At 42.0% G+C, this 22,656-nt stretch overlaps 1 protein-coding gene across 2 annotated transcripts in view; it reads right to left on the reverse strand.

Annotated features, from left to right (window-relative positions):
- POU6F2 (POU class 6 homeobox 2) overlaps positions 1-22,656 on the reverse strand; it is a 421,158-nt gene that overhangs the window by 15,555 nt on the left and 382,947 nt on the right. For both annotated transcript variants that reach the window (XM_090048651.1, XM_090048652.1), the window contains one exon: positions 10,147-10,353. In XM_090048651.1, the coding sequence (XP_089904777.1) occupies positions 10,147-10,353 (207 nt within the window). The remainder of the gene's footprint in view (positions 1-10,146; positions 10,354-22,656) is intronic.

Below are 22,656 nucleotides of genomic sequence, written 5' to 3' on the forward strand. Positions count from 1 at the left end.
TGCAAAATTATAGAAGCTGTTGCTGTAAGTGCCACTTTGTATGTAGGTGGATATAGTAGGCATACCAAGAATGATTACTATATGCAACACTGATCAGTATCTGGCAGGGATGTATGTATAGGCTACAAGCAAAGAAATAGGATGAATATGAAAAACATCAAATGCTGCATAATATTTCACTGGAATACACTATATAAATGTAAAGGGTCTGATTGTATTTTTCTTACATCAACTGTACTTGCTACTATCATCAGTGGGGTTTGATTTATGCCATGAACAAGAGGATTATTTGAGTTGGTTTTATAAAAGATATCAGATTTACCCAAAGAACCTTGTCTGCCTATGTCCTTAGATGAACATAGCTACAATCTACACCCCTGTAACATGGAACATATTAAATTTTGCCATTTGAAATGAAAACAGTGCAACAGGAAAAAGAAAGAAGCCAAACTCAACAGCGACATATATTTTCTAAGCCTATGCAAGAAACACAACATCATTCCCAAAGGATGAAACATCTACAATCCTCTGACTACTACACAATATTTGAGTTGGTCTAATAAAAGATATCAGATTTACCCAAAAAAACTTGTCTGCCTATGTCCTTAGACCAACACAGCTACAATCTATACCCATGAACAAGAGGATAGGTTTAGGTCTAAAAATCTGAATTTTGTTTCTTAAATTAAAGCAGGCTGGTCCCTTTAAGGCCAGAACTTTCTGGGCACAGACTGCTGGCATGGTAGTGGTTAAAAGCTGAACCTGGCCAGCTACTTAGGTGATTGGAAGGGGACAGGCCAGAACTATAAAAACCCTGGGCTTGGCAGCCAAGGGGGAAGGAATTTGTGTATAAGGGCTCCACAGAGAGGTGACCTGTCCAGTTGCTGTGGGAAGGGAACTACTGAGGACTCTAAGAGAAGTGGCGGCAGCCCCAGAAGAAGGACTATAACAGACGGTGGGAAGCAGAAGCACAGAGCCCAGGAAAAATGTTAAGCTGGCATGCTGCTCTCTTTATTTTTTTGTTATAGCCCATGGACATATCGTTTATAATTTTTGATTCATTGATACCGGTGGTTTGTGGTCGAGGCTGTAGGGGAGGAGGAGAAGACCTCATTAGTGCCTTGGGTGCAGTCATAAAAAGCCAAAGGTCCTAGTGCACTAGTGTGTGCAGCTGTATAGGGCCTGTAGCTCAGAGCTGGTTGCAGGACTTTATAGCCGGATCCCACTGCGGGGAACTTGGCTAGTAGCCTGAGCTAAAGGAAAGGGTGCTCATGGAAGCTTTAGGCTGCTGCCCAGACTGGAACTTGCAGCCTGCTGGCTCTGTACCTAGTGGACAGGCCTCTGGGCTAGAAAGCCTGGGCTCTAGATTGAAAACAAAAGGAAGGCCTCAGGCTCTGAGAGGATTAAGGAGCTAGAGCCTCAGAGTCAAACACTATCTGGTGGCCTAGCTAGAGAAAGATGAGGGACAAGGCCCATGGTGGCTGAGAACCCCAACACAGAATTACAATAGGCAATCTCCTGCTTGTAAGAATATCTAAATAATGTTTACATCAAGACGTGGCAGACGAGTAAAGGCAGAATATGAGATGAATGAGAGAAATTAAACATTATAGGACTTCAGGGGTGCCCCCATAGGCAAAAAAAAGAAAAAAAATGCCACTGGGGAGGGCAACCTGTTACAAGTATAAAGGTCTGGAGAGGGCAACAATAGTAATATGTATTGGAGGAATAGTCAGAATAGTTAAAAACAAATATATTTTTTGTGATAAAAATAGACAATTGTAGTTGTTATATTGTATTTTGGAGGATTAGATTGTTTTGAGCAAATTTCATGCCTTGTTTGTGAAAAATCAATATAAAATATTTTGATTTTGAAAGGCCCGCCCCCCCACTGCAACCTAGTGCCTTGTGGGGAGCTAGTTCAGTTCAGCTGTCTCAGATTTCTATTCTCTTCTACAGACTGAGTATCCTAGTTAGACTATATCTCCCACCATTGTTTTTCATCTTGGTTGGGGGAGATGGTGCATCATAGTAGTCACATGACCTTGGAGCATCATGGAAGGGGAAGTCTAGAAGTGGACTTTACCCATAGAAAAGAACAAGAGTATGAGGAACCTGAATTACAGCTGCCATAAGACAACACTGCACCATTTCTGAAGCTATAATTCAGTTCTCTGTAACAACACTGCGTTTTTTCAGATACCCAAGATTTTGGATGAAACATGGACATTTTCTGGGGAAAGCAGGAGCTTTTTGCTTCTTTCCCTTCTCAAAAAGCCCCACCTCTGTTGAATGTCATAATACTTATCTTAAATGTTTCCACAGAAAACTTTTGACTAACCCACATGCATAGACCTCAGACCAAAATGCATAAAAAATTAAGCTACCTCAGGCTCACCTCAAGCACTGTTTACAACAACCCATTTTTAACATGCTGCCGCAAGGCAGTGAAGTGCTCTGCTCCTAAAGGAGGACAGGTGTGGGTTGCCGGGGCAACACCAGAGGTCAGCTGACCAGAAGGGGGCAGGGCCTGGCCTTTATAAACAGCCTAGGCTGAGGCCAAGTGGCAGTTCCCTTCTGGCAGCCGTGAAGGAGAGAGCTCTGCCGGGAGTAGGCAGAGGTGGGAGGCCTGATGACCGGAGCAGTACATGGGGTGAGAATGCCAGGCAGAGGAGCCCTGGCAGGGATGGAAGTAATGATGAGCCAGAGGGCTTTGGGTTTACGTTTTAAGCCAGGAGGCTAGAGTTTGAGTTGGGGCCAATTGGCTGATGGTTTTTTGTTTGTTGTTATACCGGAGGATCGGGGGAGGCTGTAGGGGTTGGAGGAGGCCTCAGGGGAGCTCCACAGTAGCGTGGGGGTTCCTGGCACCAGAGAGGGTGCTGCGTTTTGGGGGTTGCATAGACCCCAGCCCCAGTGAGGCAGTGTCATGCAGGGCGAGGAGCCCAGTGTGGGTGAGTGACCCAAGAAGGCGGGTCTGGGGGCCAGGCACAGCTACAGCCACCTGAGCCCCAATCACGGGAATCGTGAGGCTAGGCCCCAGGGGAGGGTGAGAGCAGCGCAGTGAGCCTCAGGGAGGGTGAGAGCATCATAGTGAGCCCCAGGGAGGGCGACCGTATAGCCCTAGGGAAGGCGACTGCAAAGTATTGGGATAAGCCCCAGGGAGGGCAACGGCATAGTATTGGGATAAGCCCCAGGGAGGGCACACAGAGGCCCCAGTGCGGGGGCGAGAAGAAGCCCAGAGAGGGCGAGAGACTGAGTAGAAGCCCCAGGGAGGGCATACGAGAACACTGAGAAGGCCCCAGGAGGGGGCGAGTGCACGGAGAGGCCCTAGGAGGGGGCGAGGGCTTGGAAGGGTGAGCGTAACAAGGGTAGTTAGACCTAACAACATCCGGGACACCCGAGAGGTTTGGGGTTGTGGTATAAGGGGAGGTAAGAGCCATGTGTAGCCCTGTGACAGGAGTACATAGAATCAGCGGTAGACAGGGTACCAGCGGGAGTACACCAAGGGATACCATGCTCAAGGGGTTAAAAAGCAGCCTCCCTTACAATACTTCAACATCAAAGTCGTGGTGGGCGAGATAACGAAGGTGCATGGACACCCACTTGGCTCGGTAGGGGGCGCCAGGAGAGATCACAGCCGCTGCTGGGTCCCCGCCCTGTGACACACGCCTACCTAAATCTAAGCAAATGCAAACAGCTAAGTAACATCCTGTTCTATCTTGATGAAGGACCTGATCCTGCAAGCATACCCATGCACACGCAAACTGAGGCCCATTTGTAAGCCTGCTCAGGAGTAAGATTTTTATATGCATGAATCTGACTGAAGAACGAAGCCCACTGGCATTTCAAAATATGAAAGTTGACACTTATAAATTTTTTATGTCTGAAGAGCTTATTATAGGAGATCTTTACAGACACTGTTCACACAGATTGTGCGAGGGCTATCTGGGAAGTGGCATTATATGGGGAATGCATTAACCTAATGTATCAGTCCCAGACTTTTGAACTCCTTATGTGACGTTTAGTATGTATTTTGTGGCCTTATTCTATCACTGTAAAATTGGGATAATGGACAAAACTATTTGTACCCCAAAATTGCACCAGTATTTCATCCAGGTGATTGGTGGAAGGGCTGTGGAAAATGTTATCAATGTGCCAGTGATACAGATGTCCAAAAGAAGAGAGGATAAAAATTAGCATCCTCATACTAGAAAACGGGTATTATGAAAACCAAAGGAAGAAAGTCATGCCTGTGTGCAAACACAGTGAACAAGTATGGTCCTCGTAAAACAAGACAGCAACAAAGCGACAAGAGCACAGCAGAGAAGAGATGACTGAGAGTAAGTTATATTTTAATGTGAAAGAAGAAAACAAGGGATTACATGCACTTGTGATAATGAGATAGGACGTGGTAGGTAGAGGTGGCAGAAAGAAAACTCTCTTGGCCTGACATCTGAAAAACAGATATACAAAGAAGGAAGCAGATATACAAAGAGTTTCATCTGAGAGCTGTCCGTAGCCTGCCAACCACAGCTAATTTGGAATATGCTAGCAAATGACAGAAAGAAGGAGGTGCAGCATAGGTAGGAGAATGCTACTTGTAGCACACTTTTTTGGGTGAGAGCTCAGCACTGCTAGCGCTTTAAGATGCAATGAAATATTAAAAGTTCTGGTAATCATTGTAGACAACTCAAAATTAGTTATATGCAAAGGGAACAAAGCAGACTGGAAAATAATACAGACCTTGTAGGTGCCTTTGTGTTTTGTGGGCCAGAAAGTGGTTAAAATGGCACCACCTCTGAGTAATGTTGGGTTAAAATGACATATGACCTGGAGAGTGTTTTGAACCCAAGTGGATATTAGAAGATTTTTGGCCCATTTAGGAATGAAATTCATTGGCCAAGTTCTCCTGTATCAGTCAGTTTTGATTAGAGTTGTGTGATGGTGGGAATGCTGGTAAGCAATGCAACCAGTCTTTAGAAATAGGGCCTCCAAGTTGGAAAGTTCTCTCATGGAAGCAGGCTACCGCTGATGCCTAGATTCACACTGAGACCACTGGTGAATCTTTTTTAACAAAGAGTGGATATGGTGAACTGATGAGGTTAAAACTAAATGAAACAAATAATAGACTGAGAGGACTACAGAAGAATCTAGCTAAACTATATAACCCGGGAACTTTCTGACAGACAGAATGCAAAGTAGATAAGTGTAAGTTGGTGCACATTAGAATGAATAATTTAAGCGACTCTCACATATTGCTGGGGTCTAAATTATATGTAACAATCAGGAAAAAACCTGTGTCACCGCAGACTACTCACTGAAAATACCTACTGAATGAACAATTGTTGTTAAAAAAGCAAGCAAGATGTTAGGTTGCATTAAGATAAGGACAGAGAATAATACTGAAAATATTATAATGCCATTATGTACATGGAAGATGCATCCTCCCCGTGATTACTGCATTCAGTTCTGATCGCACTATCTCCAAGAGGTTATTGTAGAAATTGAAAGGGTTGAGAGAAGGGCAATGAAAATGATTAGATACACAACAAGCATTATTTATGAAGAAAGATTAAAAAAGATGAGGACTATAATAAGTACAGTTTAAATATTTTTCCTGTTTGGCAAGTTATTACAGAACTGGTAGAGTTCTCATTATAGGGATATGTAATGCCACTTAGACTGGTAATATCTTTGAAAAGTTAAAAACTTTGAAACTGCAACTACCGCATGGATCTCAAAAAAGAAATGTATAGGCGATATCCTGCTAGAAATACATATGTAAAAAAGTAGTTTAAAGAACATAAGCTGGAAGCTATTTTCTCCCTCATAATTGAACAAAGGACCCCCCCAGTGAAATTAAAAAGCAACATTTTAGAACTGGCAAAAGGAAACTATTTTACACAAGAGATAGTTAACTGTAGAATTTATTGTTGCATGACATAATTGAAACCAAGAGCTTGGCAAGACATTCATATCAATAACCAAAAAGAACCATAGATGCCTTAGGCTAAAAACAATGTGCAAGGGCTATAAGTTGTCATCCTCGGCAGACATGATAATCATTTAGGATAAAGTTTCAAAAGCAATTAAGGGTATGTTGTCTTTGCTATGCAAAGATACACAAGCAGGCTCTAACTTAGTTACTTTGAGTACTAGAAGATATATAGTCATTTCAGTTTGGCATTCTACCCAGGCTGCGAAACAGCGTATTTGCTTGGGTGCATTGCTGTGTTAATATAGCTATACCCCTTCTGAGACCCAAACTAGCTCCTTCAGAGGCTGCCTACTTAAAGACCAGATTCTGGTGCGTATTTGAGGGAACTCCACTGAAGAATTTACATTTGTGTGCAGCACTGGGCTCACACGTTAGATCCATTCCTGGTACTGTCCCTGAGCTCTATTTTTTGGGGCAAGATTTTTAGAATGGGAATTTTTAATGGAATTTTTCCTTCTAAATCACTGAAACATTTTTGAATATCTCATATTTTTGAACATCTGCTTCCTCAGCTTTCCTCCTGTAGAAGGGGGTAATACTTTTTCTCTTTTATCCTTTGTCTATCTTATCCATTTAGACTGTAGACTCTTTAGAGGAAGATTTATTATCTTTCAATATAAGCACATACAGTGATGGCATGACTGAGCCCTGTGCTACTGTCTTACACTACAAATTATTTACCACAGATCCAAATTTGGTCCAGTATTTTTAACACAACATTTGGAACAGAAAATGGCTGTAAAGAAGGTATTTCTGGTGTATGGCAAAACAGTGAAAGACTTTACTATTACGCATGCTTTGTAATGAATATTCAATCCTCAAATGAGATACCAGTGTGTTGGAAATGAAAATCCCACATATATTCTAGGAAAAGAGACTTCTGTTTATCTCAAAATGAAAGTAAAAAAAGGCTGTTCCTGACTGCAGTTCATAATGGGCTCATATATGTATTGAGAAAATCCAGAGGGCCAAAGTCATTTATATGACTGGTCTACTGAAAAAGTCAGAGGAAACCTCAGCTATTACCAAGACTGACTGGGTTAACCATCACCTGGATATAGTCCCAGCATAGGGCACAAAAGCACCTGACACAATCTGCAAAGTCCTTTTACTGCTGAATTTCCAAAAGGATGATAAAGTTGCATGATGAACTGAGACTGGCTGTAATCCCTGCATTTTACTGGATCACTTTTATTTCATTTATTCCTTTTTTATACTTTTAGGCCTCAAAAAAAAAGGTGATTGGAAAATTACCCTGCAAATATGGTATGGCTTGATCTTCAAAGACTGTGAATATATTCCGTTTTTGTACTGCAGTTGTTAGCACTTAGTTCTTCCAGAAGTCAGGCCTGATAACATAGGATTAGTCAAACTTGTTACTCTAAATGTAGTAGACAATAGGATACATTCAGTACTGATTTATGGTTTGTTTAATCTCATTCACTTTTCAAATGACCCAACCATCAATCCGGTTACATCTCATTTGCTTCTTCAGCTATGGACCAGTATCATCCCCATGCAGAACCAGGTCCTTATCCCTCAATTTTGAATTCAATGGCAAAACTCCCACTGCCTTTAGTGACAACCTTTAGTTAAAACCTTGAGAGCCAGTAGAGGGAGTACAAACACATAGAAAGATTTTTCTGTAGCTCCTATCAAAATAGAGATTTCATAGTATTTTTCATATTCTGGTGATTTTGTACTTGTTTTCTTTTTTAAGTCTAAATTCAGGACAATATTCTTTGCCAGATTATAATAATTTTAAGGTAGGATGATATTTCTAAGTGGAATCGTTTGTGGCCTCCTGATACTCAGGAGTTTGACTAAAAACAAGACTGGGTCCTGAGCAACTGATCTTATGTAAAGCTTAACTTTAATCTTAAAAAACCTGTATTTCTCCTTTGAAAATAAAATCTACTTGAGGACCCACTTATTTGCTTTTTAAGTTTCATTCTCATTATTCAAGTATATATATATCTGGGACTAGCATCATATGCAGTCCCATAATTTCAGTAGCTTGAATCTAATCCCCACTTGCAGCACTATTTTGAATAGTCTGTAACAGTCAGGATGAGGCCTATGGGAGTATGGCTTCGCAGTGAGCTGTAGTGCCATGGAGGTGAACAGAATTTAGCATTGTTAGGCTTCTGCCAAGACCCTTGTATTCCATAGCTGTCCTTAGACTCCTGAATTTCACAGGGGATCTGAAGAGAATGGCTTTTGTGACTGTCACTCCTAAGTAGGGTGTTGGGTTATGCGGAGAATCTCTGTCCCCTTGGTAGACTGATTAGAAGGAAGTTTCCTAATCTATGTTCCTAGAAGAAAGTTTCCTAATCCACTGCTGAGTTTCCTAATCCATGTTCAGGCTCTGCAGTAGAAGGGCATAGATGGCCTGTGCTATTTACATACCTCTCTGTCCAAAGTTCTCTGGGGGGGCAAGTTTCAAAAGCACTCTGCAGTGGTCTATCTCTGCTCTTGGGGGACAGCATATGGGATACGGGTGTGGCAGCGCTGGGAGTGGGGGCTATCCCCTGCTGCCACTTGCCCCCTTCCTCCTGGAGTAAGTAGCGCCCACATCCTGCCCTCCCCACTTTATCTGCCCCACTTCCGCTTCCCCCCTTCCCCAAGTAATGGACCCCCCCTGCCCCAGCTAGGCAGCTTGTCCCAACCCCAGTCCCAATCTCTCCCTCCCCACACCTCTTCCCTCCCCCATCCCGCAACCCCAACAGACTTACCAGCTAGAGGCAGCTTTGTCAGCTGCCTGTTTAGTTTATGGCCGAATTTCTGAACCGGCGCCAAATCTTTTGGATCTGATTTGGCCGAATCAAATTGGGACAGTGATTTGAGTCTCCGAATCGAATCACTGTCCTCCAAATCGGCTGAAATCAAAGCAAATACTTGCTACTTCACACAGGCCTAGTCTATATACCTGCTCCCACTGATTACCTCTGGGACTGTTCTTGAGAGCTTGGCCTTTGGAATGCTTAAGGGTGGCCATTGGGGACAGCCCTGGAGATGCCTCAGTGGTGCAATTCAGGGTTTGGGGTATGTGAGCAAGAGTAGGTACACAGGATATGCCTCAGGCTGCCTCTGTCATAGTGTGCCACTGCTTCAGTGTAGACATACCCCTAGAGTTCACTGTATGCTGAAATTCAACAAAAAAAGGAGGGGGGGGCAGCCAACTAAGATTTGAGGAGAGAAGGGAATAACTTTTTGATGGCTAGGAAACAAAGAAATGATCAATAACAGTACCAAGAATAACAACTTGACCATTCAAATGACTAGTCCTTTGAAAATGTGTTTTGTTTTGACAATTGCACCTCAACATCATTGCATTGTTTTTTCTCCACTTAGGTTTTCCTTCTCTAGATGAAAAGGTTTTAGCTCAGATGGCATTTCATTTCTTTGCTTTCTAAACATGGCAAGAACTAATTAATCTTACCTTTACTGTACTAGACAATAGTGAAGGATTTAATGAACTGTAGAAACCTTTCCTACATCTCTCTGGAAATTTGTGGGTTGCATGGTACGTTAAATTGAATGACAATATGTCTCAAAGGCCTTTCCCTTGCTTTTCTGTGCTTACAAACACCTCTGTTTCTAATTTTCCCTAATGGAGAAGATTAATGAATAAAATATTCTTTTTTCTGTTTGTAATAAAATTGACCTTGCTGTATTCTTCCACTCTTACATTATGGAAGCACTTTTAAAATAAGTCACTCCATTCAGTAAATAGCTGTTTGGGGAGGGGAGCCAGATGTGATGGGAGCTGTATCACTCCCTTGTGTGCTGTTGGTACACAAGAAAGTGGTGTGAGTACCTCAGCCACACTAGTCCAGTGGGCAATCTAAGCACAGGCAGCCTGCTGACCTTTTTATTCAGTTTTAGGAAAGTTTTCCTCTCAAAATAACATATTACCAGTTGAAGCCTTATAAGAAAGGAAAACAAGACTGAACACTCAAATTCTTTTTTATAACCTGGATAAGCTGATGAATGGGTCTAATAATGATTAAAATATATCTTTCATGGCAGTACACTGAATGGTAATACAAGGGGGAGATTTCAAAAAGACTGTGGAAGAGAAGGATGAGCAGATGGTTACTTCACTGCAACTATTTTTTAAATAATTCAGAAGAGAGATAATTTACCTGTTGGCCTGGTTTGAGTGGTGATAGTGTTATTCCCTGGGTGTTGATCACTGGTAGTATCTGGTTTCCAATGACTGTAGCAATGATTTGACCCTGGGCATTGGTCAATAACTGTGGAGTAATTGGCTGCACTTGAAGGCCCTGAGCTCCGCCTGGTGCCTGGTTGGATGGGACTGGATTAGGCATCAGTGGAATTGTTCCAATAATCTAAAGGAAACAAAAGAAGAGATGAAAATCTACATGTAACACAGGTATCTATAATAATGAATTACTTGTTATAAGTAATTGTAATAAGTAATTGTAGCAATGTGTGTGTGTGTTGAAACAGAGACCAAGAGGAAGAGAGATGAATGCATGCAAATCTAGGTGGCCTGCTTTCCATAAATTCATCCCTAAGAATCAAATACCTTAAATATGTTTACCACAATCTCCACTATTTTATATATCTATAGCACTTTTAATCCCACACCGCTTCAGAAAATATTGACTCATTTCTGCAGGTGACCATGAGCATCTATAACAGCTATTGCAGGATGTGGCTCAGTAAGTACATGTACACACACACGCGCGCATCACCAGTGAACACTAAAATGTAGCCACTTCTTCATAATAACTAAGTATCATGACAAAATAGTGGGGCAAGTGGTAATTTTGTCTGAGAAAACTGGGCAAAACTTACTGCTAAAAGTAAATGGTCTGGGAGCCAAATTTGAATGGGATTGATAAACTCCTCCACATTTGAGCCTCTTAAATTTGTTTACAGTCACTTTGGGTGCTGACAAAAATGACATTTGTTGCACAATTTGCACCTTGAAAACACTCTACAGCTGTGCCTTGGCGGAAGCACACAGCTGCAGAGCACTTTAAAAGTGCCCAGTTGTATGATAAATTAACCCTCATTACATGAGGTTTCAGATGAAGGTGGTCCAAAGTGGATTGCCTTCATTAACTTTGGTCTGATTGAGGCTGGTCTCATGCAGCCCAGCCCTGCCCCTGGTACTGTCTCATGATGGGAGTGGGGAGAAAGGAAGGGAGGGAGCTTGGGCTGGGGTTTGCCCAGCCTGTGCTGGAGTAGGGGTAGCTGGATTGGAGCCATCCAGGGAGGGCTCCAATCCACTCATCCCTACTCCAGAGTAGGCTGGGTAAACTGCAGTCCAAACTCCCTTCCCTCCCTTTTCCCCCCTCCCCTGAAGACAGCACGCTGGGAGGGTGCGGGGCTAAGGGAGAGAGGCTACAGACATGCGGCTCTTCCTGGATTGTCTCCAAAGTGGAGCTTAATCCTCCACCTTCCTGACCCAACAGCAAACATCTACTGTGTCAGGGGGATGAAAGAGGTGGTTGCTATAACTCATGGCGCTTTTTGTAAAGCGCCATGAGTTACAGCAGGGAGCTGCATGTCTATCAGCACCCTTTATGATACTGTAAAGACCATAAGTTAATGTAAAGGGATCTATTTAACACATCACATCAGAGCTTTTAAAGTTCATAGAGATGTCTCATCTAAAAGAGCCACACACAATAATCTCTGCTGACCTCTATAGAAGTGCCTTAGGAGATGGAAGAGGTAAGTTGTTCCCTCTCAACCTGTGGTTTCATAGTGTTTGAAATCAGAGTGTAGAGCACTATGCCATTTCCTAATATATCAACATGCTGTAAAACTGAACTAAAGATAGGATGATAGATATATTCTGTCTGAAAGGTGGTAGGATCCTTTTGCAAGTATTACAGCATGTAAAACAAACTTCAGATAAAGTGCACAGAGAAATATTTTTCAAGATATTTTAAGGACACACTTATCTCCAGAATAAATGGGTACATATCCTATTGATTTCAATAATAAATATTTTACTAATTCAATGGAAAATATGGTGTGGATTTTAATACAATCCAATGTAAAATTAGCTTTTAAAAATTGTTTAGTGAAAGTCCAGAAAAACTTGGATCTCTGACTGAAAATTAAAAGGGATACCCATATGACCTCAAATATGGAGGACTGGTGGAGCTTTGTTGAGATCCATGCTTTTGCTAATCACAGAGTAGCATCAAGCTCTATCTAGGGAGATCATAGGAAAGTAGGGCTGGTCACAAGGTCATTTAGTCCAGCCCCCTGTTCAAGGCAGGCTTATCCTTGACTCAACCATCCCATCCAGGTTTCTGTCCAACCTGACCATGAAAATTTCCATGGATGGAGATTCCACAGTTTCTCTAGGCAGCCTGTTCCAGTGCTTGACCACCCTCAAAAGCAGGAGGCATCAGAAAGTTCTGCCCATTTCCATCCTCTCTGTAATCACCTTTCACATATTTGAAGATTGCTATGAAATTGCCCCTCAGTCTTCTCTTTTTCAGACTAAGTAAACTGCTTCTTTTTAGCTTTATTCTCATAAATCTTACTTCTCAGGTCTCATTTTTATCAATCCCTGAGGGGACTCTTTCCAAACTATCCATGTTCTTCTTGAAAATGTGGAGTCCAAAACTCGACACAGGACTCCAGGTGAGACTTCACCAGTGCTGAATAAAGCAGAAGAATAATTTCCCTTGATTTACAAGAGGGACTTCAGTATTTTCCAGTATACAATCCAGTGTGCTATTGGCTTTTTTTGCAGCTTCTAGTCCATTGTAACCCCTAGCTCCTTCTCTGCAATACTGCAGCCTGGATCATCATTCCCCAGTCTGCATTTTTGTGTGTAATTATTCTCTTCCAAGTCCAAGACTTTGCACTTGTCCTTTGTTGAATCTTATCTGATTCACTGTGGACCATTTTTCCAGTCTTTTCAGGTCATTCTTGATCTTAGCCCTACCTTCCAAAATGTCTGCAACTCAGCTTCATGTAATCTGAAAATTTGCTAAATGTGCACTCAATCCCATCAGTCAAATCATTAATGAAGATATTAAGGAACACTGGACCCAGGGCATACCCTGGGGATCTCTACTTGATACCTCTTCCTAAGTAGACATAGGACCATACATGAGCTTTTTGAACCTGATGATCTGGTCAATTATGAAATCCACCTTACAGTACTTTCTTCTAATCTCTATTTCCTTAGATTGTTGTAGGAGACAGTGTCAAAAACCTTGCTAAAATCAAGGTATATCCCATCAATTGTTCTCCTCAATCCACAGAACCTGTCATCTGGAAATTAGGAAGTCAGGTTGGTCAGGCATGACTTGCTCTTGGTGAATCCAAGTTAACTGTTCTCGAACACCTTGTCCTTCTCTAGGGCCGCATCTACATGAGATGCTGGCTGTGCATTAGTAACAAGCTACTGAGCAGTCAGCATCATGATGAAGCCATGTGGGGGTGCTACTGTGCAGTAACACCAATTATTGTGCAGTCATTTAGTACTTGGATATGCAAGTACTAAATGACTGAGGAGTAACAGCTGTGCAGTCAGCATCTCATGCAGATCTGGCCTACGTGTTCCATAGGAGATTCCTCGAAGACCTGCTCCATGATCTTTCCAGGTATTGAGGTGAGGTTGACTGGTCTGTGGTGCCCCAGATCCTCCTTCCCTTTCTTAAAGATGAGCACTTTATTTACGCTTTTCCAACCATCTGTGATCATGCAATCTCCCCATATACTCATGTTCTCCCCGTATTCTTCTACAATTACCTCAGCCAAATCATCTGGCCTTGCCAACTTGAAAATATATAGTTTCTTTAAGTAATTCCTCTTTGGTTCTTCAGTTACTCTAGGCTGTTATACTGATGTGTTTACACGCTTTTTTTAGATGCTCTTTTTCTTAAGAGTAAATATTTTATCAAGTATTATAAGGATGCAATGGCATGAGTAGAAGGAAGGGAAAAACTATAGGCTTTGGAATGAAGAGATGAACATTTCTGTGGGAGGACCAGATGAAGGGCCATATATTAGTGTCCTATATATTAACTACTGTATACATTTTTCATGGTCAAAGCACTGTACAAGTATTAGCTAATTTCTATTGATCACAACCTGTTAAGGTAGATGAGCATTACTACCCCCATACAACATATGGGAAAACTGAGATAGGGAGGTGAAGTGGCTTCTCCAAGGTCAAATAGCAAATGATTGCAGTGTCAGGCTTGGAAGGCAGAATTGTACTTGTGCCTGTTTCTCCAGACTATGCTCTCTTCTCACTTTCTTAGGTATCCTTAATTGGACTGCACCTGTGCTACCAGCTATGAGGAAAGGGGATTGTTCATTAAGAAGCAGGGATTAATTTGAACAATTATTAAAACACAGTGTTTTGCAGGTTCTGACTTTCATCATTAATTAAACCAGCAAAGTTCAGCTGGTGCAGGATTTATATTTCAGCTAACTCACATGACTTAGGTATGTGGGCCACATCATACATTCTCTTACTTTCTACATACATTATCAAATGGGAAGAATTACCCTTCTTTCCTTCATCAGCAGAAACTTTGCAAAGGGTTCTCCTTGCTTTTCCATGGCAGGAAAGGACACGGCCTTGAAGTGTCATTACTGGACCTATAACTTTAACTATCACGGTTCTAATCCCCGCAAGGCAAAAAATGCTGCGCTGGTTTTTATCAGTAATAGAAATGTTTGCATCCACATTTAAAATGCATTTCTTGGATTGCAGATGGACATTTATAGAATGACAGTGCTGAAGTGGACAGTTTGTAAGGTCAGAAGCAGAAGGATATCTATATGCATTAGTGTGTCAGACTGGACTGTACAGTGCCCTACACACACACACACACACACACGCACACACAAAACTAGAGACAGAGCAGAGAGAGCATGCATACTGCTGAGCTACTCAGCAAGGTTAAACATGCAAATGCATCGAGGAATCAAATGTGAGGTTGGTAACCATGAGTAGAACTGAATAGGAAGTATTTTTCTGTCCTGTGAAACTTGTAATTTCAAAAACCTTAATATTTTCTGCATTAGAACAAAACCCAGAGCTTTCACCATGTTTTGTGAAAAATGAGAGAGTCAGAAGGCATGTTATCCACTCCAATATAGCCAAGAGCCTGCTTGTGAGAGCATGTGGGAGGTTAAGGTTCAAACACCTCCTCTACCATTCTCTCATGTCTCAGGCACATGCCCATCAGGCTACTACTTGTCACCAATCACTAAGATAAGCATTTGAACGTGAGCTTCCCAAAGCTCACATGAATATTATAACCACTAACTTGTTTATTAATTTGGAATAGGTCACTTCTCCTACCATTTTGACCAGAAATTCCTACAGGACCTGAGAAACCTTTTCTGATGAATCGTTTATCAAAAAAGTTGTTTCTATGAAAAGTTTCAGATTTGACATTTCCTGACAAAGAAAAAAAAGATAATCTAACAGTTCTGGAAAATGCCAGGACCAGCTCTAACCACAAAGTCCAAGAACCTTCTTACTAAGTCTAGGCTAGCACTCAAGTTTGTTCTACACACAACCTTGGGATGACAAAAGTCTAAAAAAGTCCCCTTATACTATAAAACATATTTTTAGAAGGTTTCTTGTCTAGTTCAGTATCCTTTCCAGATTCAAGGTACTCAAAGTAAGCACAAACCCTTGGCAGTGAACCTGTAAGTGGAGTTTGTAAAATAATCAACAGAGCAGGTTTGAAAATGAAAGACATTTTCATAGGTCCTTTTTCTTCATTTCCTCATGTGGATGAGTGCTTCTGTGAACATTTATAGAGCCAGATCCTTGGCTGCTGTGAACCAGTAGAGTTCCATTGATTTAAATGGATGACACCACGTAATGGCACAACCTACAGTGCTGACTTAAATCAATGAGGCACCTCAGCTGCAAAATTTCGCTCCAGGTCTTAGCTTTCTTGGGGAGCAAAAGGCTCATCTCTAATATACTATAAGAGAAACCCTGGTCCTATTCAAATTTGTTATTGGGTTGTCTGTTGTTTTGCCATTGGCTTGGAGGCTAGAATTTCACCCCCAGGCTTCAATGTCTTTCTAGTTTTATGAAAATTATTTTCTCCTCGTCATTTCTCTGGATATAACAGATTTATCAACTGCACTTTGAATTGGCAGTAATTAGGGGTTTATTATTTCTTTATGCTTCCAACTATTAAATAGATTCTATGGGCAAATTAGTTCACTCCTAACTTCGAAAAAGACTTAGTAAATATAAACATCAGCTATATAGGGGTAACATCCCTGTGGGTATAACCTATTCATGTGAATTGCATTTGATTTAATTCTGTCTCTAGGAAAAAAAAAAAGAATTTGAGGGTACCCAAAACCCCCACTGGAACTATTTGGTACTTTTAAATATTATTTATTTCATTAAAATTTTATAGTTATTTTCTAGTGTTGCTAAAGTGAAATGCCCACTAATATGTTCGTTTTGTTGTTTTTAAAGTATGTCATGCTGTATTCTTGGTATTTAAAGGACTTCTTTAAAATCACACTTTACCTATTCAAAAGTAATTTGATTCCATAAAAATAACAAAATAAGAAAAATGTCTCTGATGTTCTAAAATGTATTTGATTATTTCTTGCCCTCTAGATGTGAAAAAGACTTTATTATGAAATTTGCAAGACAATATTGCTCCTAGATTTTTGCAAGACAGTACTGCTCACAGGAAAAAAATGGCAGCACTACCCACTCTTAAGGCTGCTCATTTTAAGACATGTCTCATTTTAAGAACCTATTTTTGACTGTATGTAATGTAGCTTCCTTGTGTGCAATCACAGATTTAACAAAGTGCATTTTTCAAAAAAACTAATTAATAAAATTATATGTATATCTTGTTTCAATGCATTTTGACTAATACCTGTGATTAAGGAAGTGCCTTTCTTTCTTGCACTTAGTAAGGGGATATCTGCATGTAATTTTTTTGTACTTTGATATCAATACTACATTAACAGAAACTACATTAAAAGACTGTTAAGGTTGCAAAGTTAAGCAGTCAAAAGTTAGAAAATGCCTGTACAACTCTGGTTTCTTTGTGCATATACATGCTTCAGTTTCTAATTGAATGGTTGCATACTATTTTTTCTGTAGGACCCCTATGCTATATAGTACTCGGGACAGATAGATCTCAAGTTTTTTATCCTTATCCTTTACTTGGTGTTTCTCTCTCCCTTATTTATGGCACGAAGCCTTATGAATGGATATAGAATTACTCCTTTCCAAGTGATCTTTCTATCACTGTCATCACTGTAGTATGGTAATTTGGAAAAACCGGCTATATAACTGTACAGCTTATATTTGAAGTCTTAAACTTCTGGTATACATATCTGCCTTGTTTGGAAACTCCCTTTTCAATGTGCAGCTTATTCACCTGTTCTAGTATCCATTTATGCTCATGATGGACTAAAATAGGGTGTAGTTACATAGGCTGAAAATGGAGAGGCGTTGAATTTGATGGTTCTTTATTCAGCTGGAACAACCCTTGAACAAAAGAGCTGTCGGTTCCCAGAAGGACTTGTTTGCCATGTGGCAACAGATCATCTAGTAGGGGACTTTGATTATTTGATGAAGCTGATCAAGAGGTCATGTGACAAAGGAGGTTGTAAATGATTGGCTCTCTCAATGTCTGCCCAGAACAGCATTACATCTTTTTACTCCTCTGTGGAATATGAAACACCATAACCAGAAGGAAATATAACTACATCCTGCTTACCACCAAGCAACTTTGGTAAGCAGGCTATTCCAACTTTTCTCTGAGCTGAATCTGCATAAAATGAACTGTGTCAGACAGAAGATTTTACCACACCTTCAACTCTCCTATGAAATATGAGCTTTCATTTCTACCCAAGAGAACTTTTACAATCTTTTCTCCTATGCCTGAAGAAGGGTGCTTGTGCCTGAAAGCTTGCAATCAAAGACTTTTGAAAAAAACTAGTTGGTTTAATAAAATATATCACCTCTATCATGAGTTCTGATTCCCTTTGCCTCTAGACCAATATGGCTGTAACCTGGATACATGGTTCTTTCAATAGCCATTTTGGGAGATAAGAACAGACCAGAAGCAGAAATCAGCTAACGATGATAGAAGATTCCATGTTGTAAGAAGAAGCCATAGACTGATTGAACCCCAAAGAATGCTTAAGATTGATGAAGAAATCAAGAATGGTTGATGTATAGGTATTTTATTGTTTTGTCTTGTGCAACCTAAAGTAAAGATAGCTGCATTAGAATCCTTTGCAAAACCCACCTGTTATATACTTCTGCTAGCTCATGTTCCTGATGAGGAAAATGGTAAGCTAGAGCGCCCAGAAAGTTGGAGATCTGGGAAAGTGTGCTTAAGCAACTGGGCTGTTGTAAGGGAATAACATCCTCCCCAGGGTGTTTTAACGCTGGGTCATGAAGTCTCATTTACCTTAAGGGACACCAGAGTCTATGGACAGGAGATGTGCTAGAGTGGTCAAAGCAAGAAACAGCTTTGGAGCCTACTGAAACCAAAGGGGAAGCCCAAAATGGGTCCCATTTACAGGATGCAAACATGGGAGACAGATAAGTATCCAGTAGGGACAGCTTTACCCATTAGCAATGTGGCAGTATCACAGACATTAATGAATCTATCTCTATCACAATATGAGAGGGCATTATTATCCCTATTTTCAGATGGGAATACAAAGACTTGCCTGAGTATTAACTATGAAGCAATAGTGGAGATCTCAAATAAAGCAATAGGAGAGACCTCAAAATTTGCCTGACTCCCAAACCCACGCTCCATCTTCTAGAACAGGGGTATCAAACTCACCTTGTGCTTGAGCTGGACCTGGACTGTAGGACTCCTTGTGGGTCAGATCCAAACAGGGGCAATTACAAGCAGCCACACTGGTGACAGCAGCAGCTCCAGCTTTGGATCAGAGCATGTGCGGGTGGCAGCTTTGGTTTTTGACTGGAGTATGTGACAAGCTGTTTCAGTCCCTGCCATATGCCCCAGGCCAGAGCTGGGGCTCTGGTGCTGCATGTCCTATACTAGAACTAGAGCTGCAGCTGCTGTATGCCCCCTGCCACAATGGTGGCTCCAGCTCTGGCTCCAACACAGGGCACTTAGTGAGGGCTAGCATCTAGGGTTGTGGTGGTGGCAGCTGACAAAGCAGCCAGAGGGAGACAGCAGGGCTGTGTCAGCCCTCGCTCACCCTCCTACCAGTGATCACAGTTCTGCAGCAGGCCACTTCTGCCAGCAGAGCTGGTAGTCCAGCAGGCTGGATAAGAGTGGCTTCATGGGCTGGATCTGACCCGTGGGCTGTATGTTTGACATCTCCAGTCCAGAATAGATAAGACTGTTCTATTTTTAACAACTTTAATCCATTGTGTGTCTAAGTGGGGGCCAACCTTTCTGGCAGGTGTACCACAAATTAGCCCTGTACCCTCCCTGAGTGTCACTTTGATCCCCTTCATTGCCCAACCTCCTGGTCTGCTTTCTGTTCCCAACCTTATGTTTCCTGTCTGATCTACTGCTCCATTTTCTGCTTCTATCCCTGTGCTCCCTACTTTTTTTGCTGCTGTGCTTTCTGCTTCCTGCCCTACCTGCCACTGTGCTGCTTGTCCCCTCCTTGATCTTCCACATGCCACACAGAAGCTGGCCATGACGCCTGTGGCACCCATGGGGCAGGTTGGCCACACCCAGTATATATGACTACAGTTCTTTTGCCAGTAACAACCTGATGCTGAATGTTGGGTTTTTTAATCTCTACAAAGGGAAGAAGCTAAGGAGAAGTTGCTTCAATCCAAGCAAGTCTAAATTGTGCATATTTATTGTTCTAAGGTTGTGTACTTTTTTTTGTTTCAATGTTTCTCAGCAATCACACTTTCCCTATCACTGCTGCTACATTTATAGGGATTGGAAGTGTTTAAAGTTATTGTCACGTTCAAAAATGTTTCATGTGTGGTTTTTCATTCCTTCCCACCATGCATTAGTCAGAAACAGGCATGCAACATTGTTTGGCTGTTTTCCCAGAACAGCCAAAGGTAGGTGGCAAATTATGGGCAAATGAATGGTTTAACTTCTGCTTCTGTCTCTGCTCAGAAGCAGCTGAGTAAAGGCAAAGACTGTGGCTTCATTGGGCTGTTTCTGATGTGAACCAAAGAGTGACACAAAGTGAATGCTGTTGTTTCTTTTGAAAATGCACTGTGAATTATTAAAGGGAAAAGCTGAGATTTTTCAGTAACATGGCCCAAAAGCACTTCTCTCTAGCTTTATTCTTGTTGCATAGTATTTTAAAAGATGGAGCCTAATTATCTATTTTGATCTTTTAAACAATAGAAAAGCTGTTACAAATCAAAATGACCCAAAACAAAGCATGCACATAAAAACAATTAACAAGCTAAAGGCTGAACAAGCCATTTATGAAAATAGTGAAAATTCCTAAGTTGGTGGCAGGAAGGCCTCAAATTAATGAGAGCAAGGTACTTCAGCACTATTGAAAAAAACCCAGTAGCTTTATTACTGGTAATAAACATTTCAACTCTTGTTTTTACACTTGATATTCCATGTTACCTACTCTTGCTAGAGGTCACAAAGTAGAGTCAATGGCTGTTGGATAGTGAATTTTTTTCCTGCTTTCCATCATGCTCAAGGTTCAAACAACTAAGTTAATTGACTAGAGGGGCTGGAAGTGAACAACAGTAGTCAAAATGTCCTTGCTCCCAGACATGAAATTCTACTCTCATTTGCTGGAGATGATTGTCATTTCTGAGAGCACCTGCCCCAGGTATAGCAAGTTGGCCCATCAGCAGTGATACGTTTATAGTAGGGCTGTACGAGGCTTTGGACTGTGCTTTGGATCCGGAGAAGCTTCAGATGTTTCAGCATCTGAGGCACCATGTCCGGATCCAAGTGCCGGTTTTGTTAGGATTTCTGAATCAGTTTGGAGCTTCCAAACCACTTTGGAGCCACTTTGGAGATCCGGCCATAGGGTATAATGGGGAATCAATGAAATATCTATAACTTTGTTTTTTGTCTGATTTGGATGAAATACGCAGGGATGGTAGCCTCTGGTTAGGCAACAAAGCCTGACAAGTTTCAAGAAGCTAGCTGCAAGGGTTTGGGGGGGAACTGCACCCCAAATTCTTGAAAGCAAAACTCACGTCACGTGTATGTGTTAAGCCACAGTGGGGTCAAAACTGCAGGGGTGGTGCCCTTGCTGAGACTACAAAGCCTGCCAAGTTTCAAGAAGATAGGTGCAACTGACTGTGTCAGTCTTGGGGCAGCTGATTGTATTGATTATTTCCTCTCCTTAGTCTGTGGTTTTGTAGGTGTTAATCCATGCTCATTAACTTGTTATGTAGTTATGTAGTAGCAAGGTACTGTGTATTGAGCTGGTCCCTGAGTGAATCATGATTAATTGTTAACTGGTAACACAGTAGCTTAGCAGCCAGGCCTGCAGTAGCCCTGTCCCCCCATGCCCCAAGATGGACACAGTTGCACAAGCACCCATGACACGAGTTTTGCCTGTCAGCAGGTAGAGGTGCAGGGCCACAGAACCCAGAAGCCCTGCACCTTTCTCCTTGACAGCTGGCAGGCTTCATGGCTTCAGCAGGGTCTACCATCCCTGCAGCTTTCACCCTGCTGAGCCTTAACACACAGTGTCACCCATGTCATGAGTTTTGTTTGTCTGCAGCTTGAGGTGCAGTTTCCCCCAAGCCCCTGCACTTATTTCCTTGAAACTGGGCAGGATTTGTGGCCTCAGAAGGGACCACCACCCCTACAGTTTTCACCCCACTGTGGTGTAATACATATACGAGACATGAGTTTTGCTTTTAAGAATTTGGGGTACAGTTACCCCCGCACTGATCTTGAAACTTGGCAGGCTTCATGCTCTCAGCAGAGGCTACCACCCCTGCAAGTTTCATCCAAATCAGACAAAAAACAGCAAGGTTATAGATATTTAATTGATTTGCCATTATACCCTATGGCCGGATCTCTGAGGTGGCTCCAAAACTTCAGAGCTGCTTCGGCCGGATTGAAGCGGGAACCCGGTCTGGAGCTCCGGATCGGATCCCTGGCATCCAAAGTGGCCAGATCTGAAGCCAGATCAAATAGCTGCCTACTTGCACAGGCCTAGTTTATAGCTTATGTTGTAGACTGCTATTTAAATTGTGATTGCACCATGTATACAAAGACTTGTACCAGCTTTAATGTAGCTAGTTCAAGTACTGATGGCACTGGAGCCATGATGGCACAGGCTCCAACAGCAGAAGCAATAGCCAGAGTCCTGTGCTATTATTGCATCACTGCTGTTGGTACCCAAAATGTGCTACCGAGCTGCTCTGGGTTTTCTTGTAGAGACCACACCCCAGGGTAAGCAGTGTGGCTGCAGCCCTTGCCCCGGCAGCCCAGCACCTGAGCCGCCAGTCCTGGAGCAGCGGGAAGTGCCAGGCTGCACTGTCCCCCAGAGCCACCTTGGGGAGAAGTGAGCGGGGCTTCGGGGCGCTGTCCCCTGGAGCCACAATTACCATGCATTACATATGGCTTGCAGGCCGCAGTTTGACCACCTTTGTTCTGTGCACACCATCAGGGACATAAGTGTATTTACTCAAATCCAAGATGCAATTTTCTTCCTTCTATTCATCATGGGGGGAAAAA

This window comes from Crocodylus siamensis, chromosome 5 (assembly GCF_052110815.1).
Source record: "Crocodylus siamensis isolate JL-2025a chromosome 5, ASM5211081v1, whole genome shotgun sequence".
In the NCBI taxonomy this organism is placed as follows: Eukaryota; Metazoa; Chordata; order Crocodylia; family Crocodylidae; genus Crocodylus; species Crocodylus siamensis.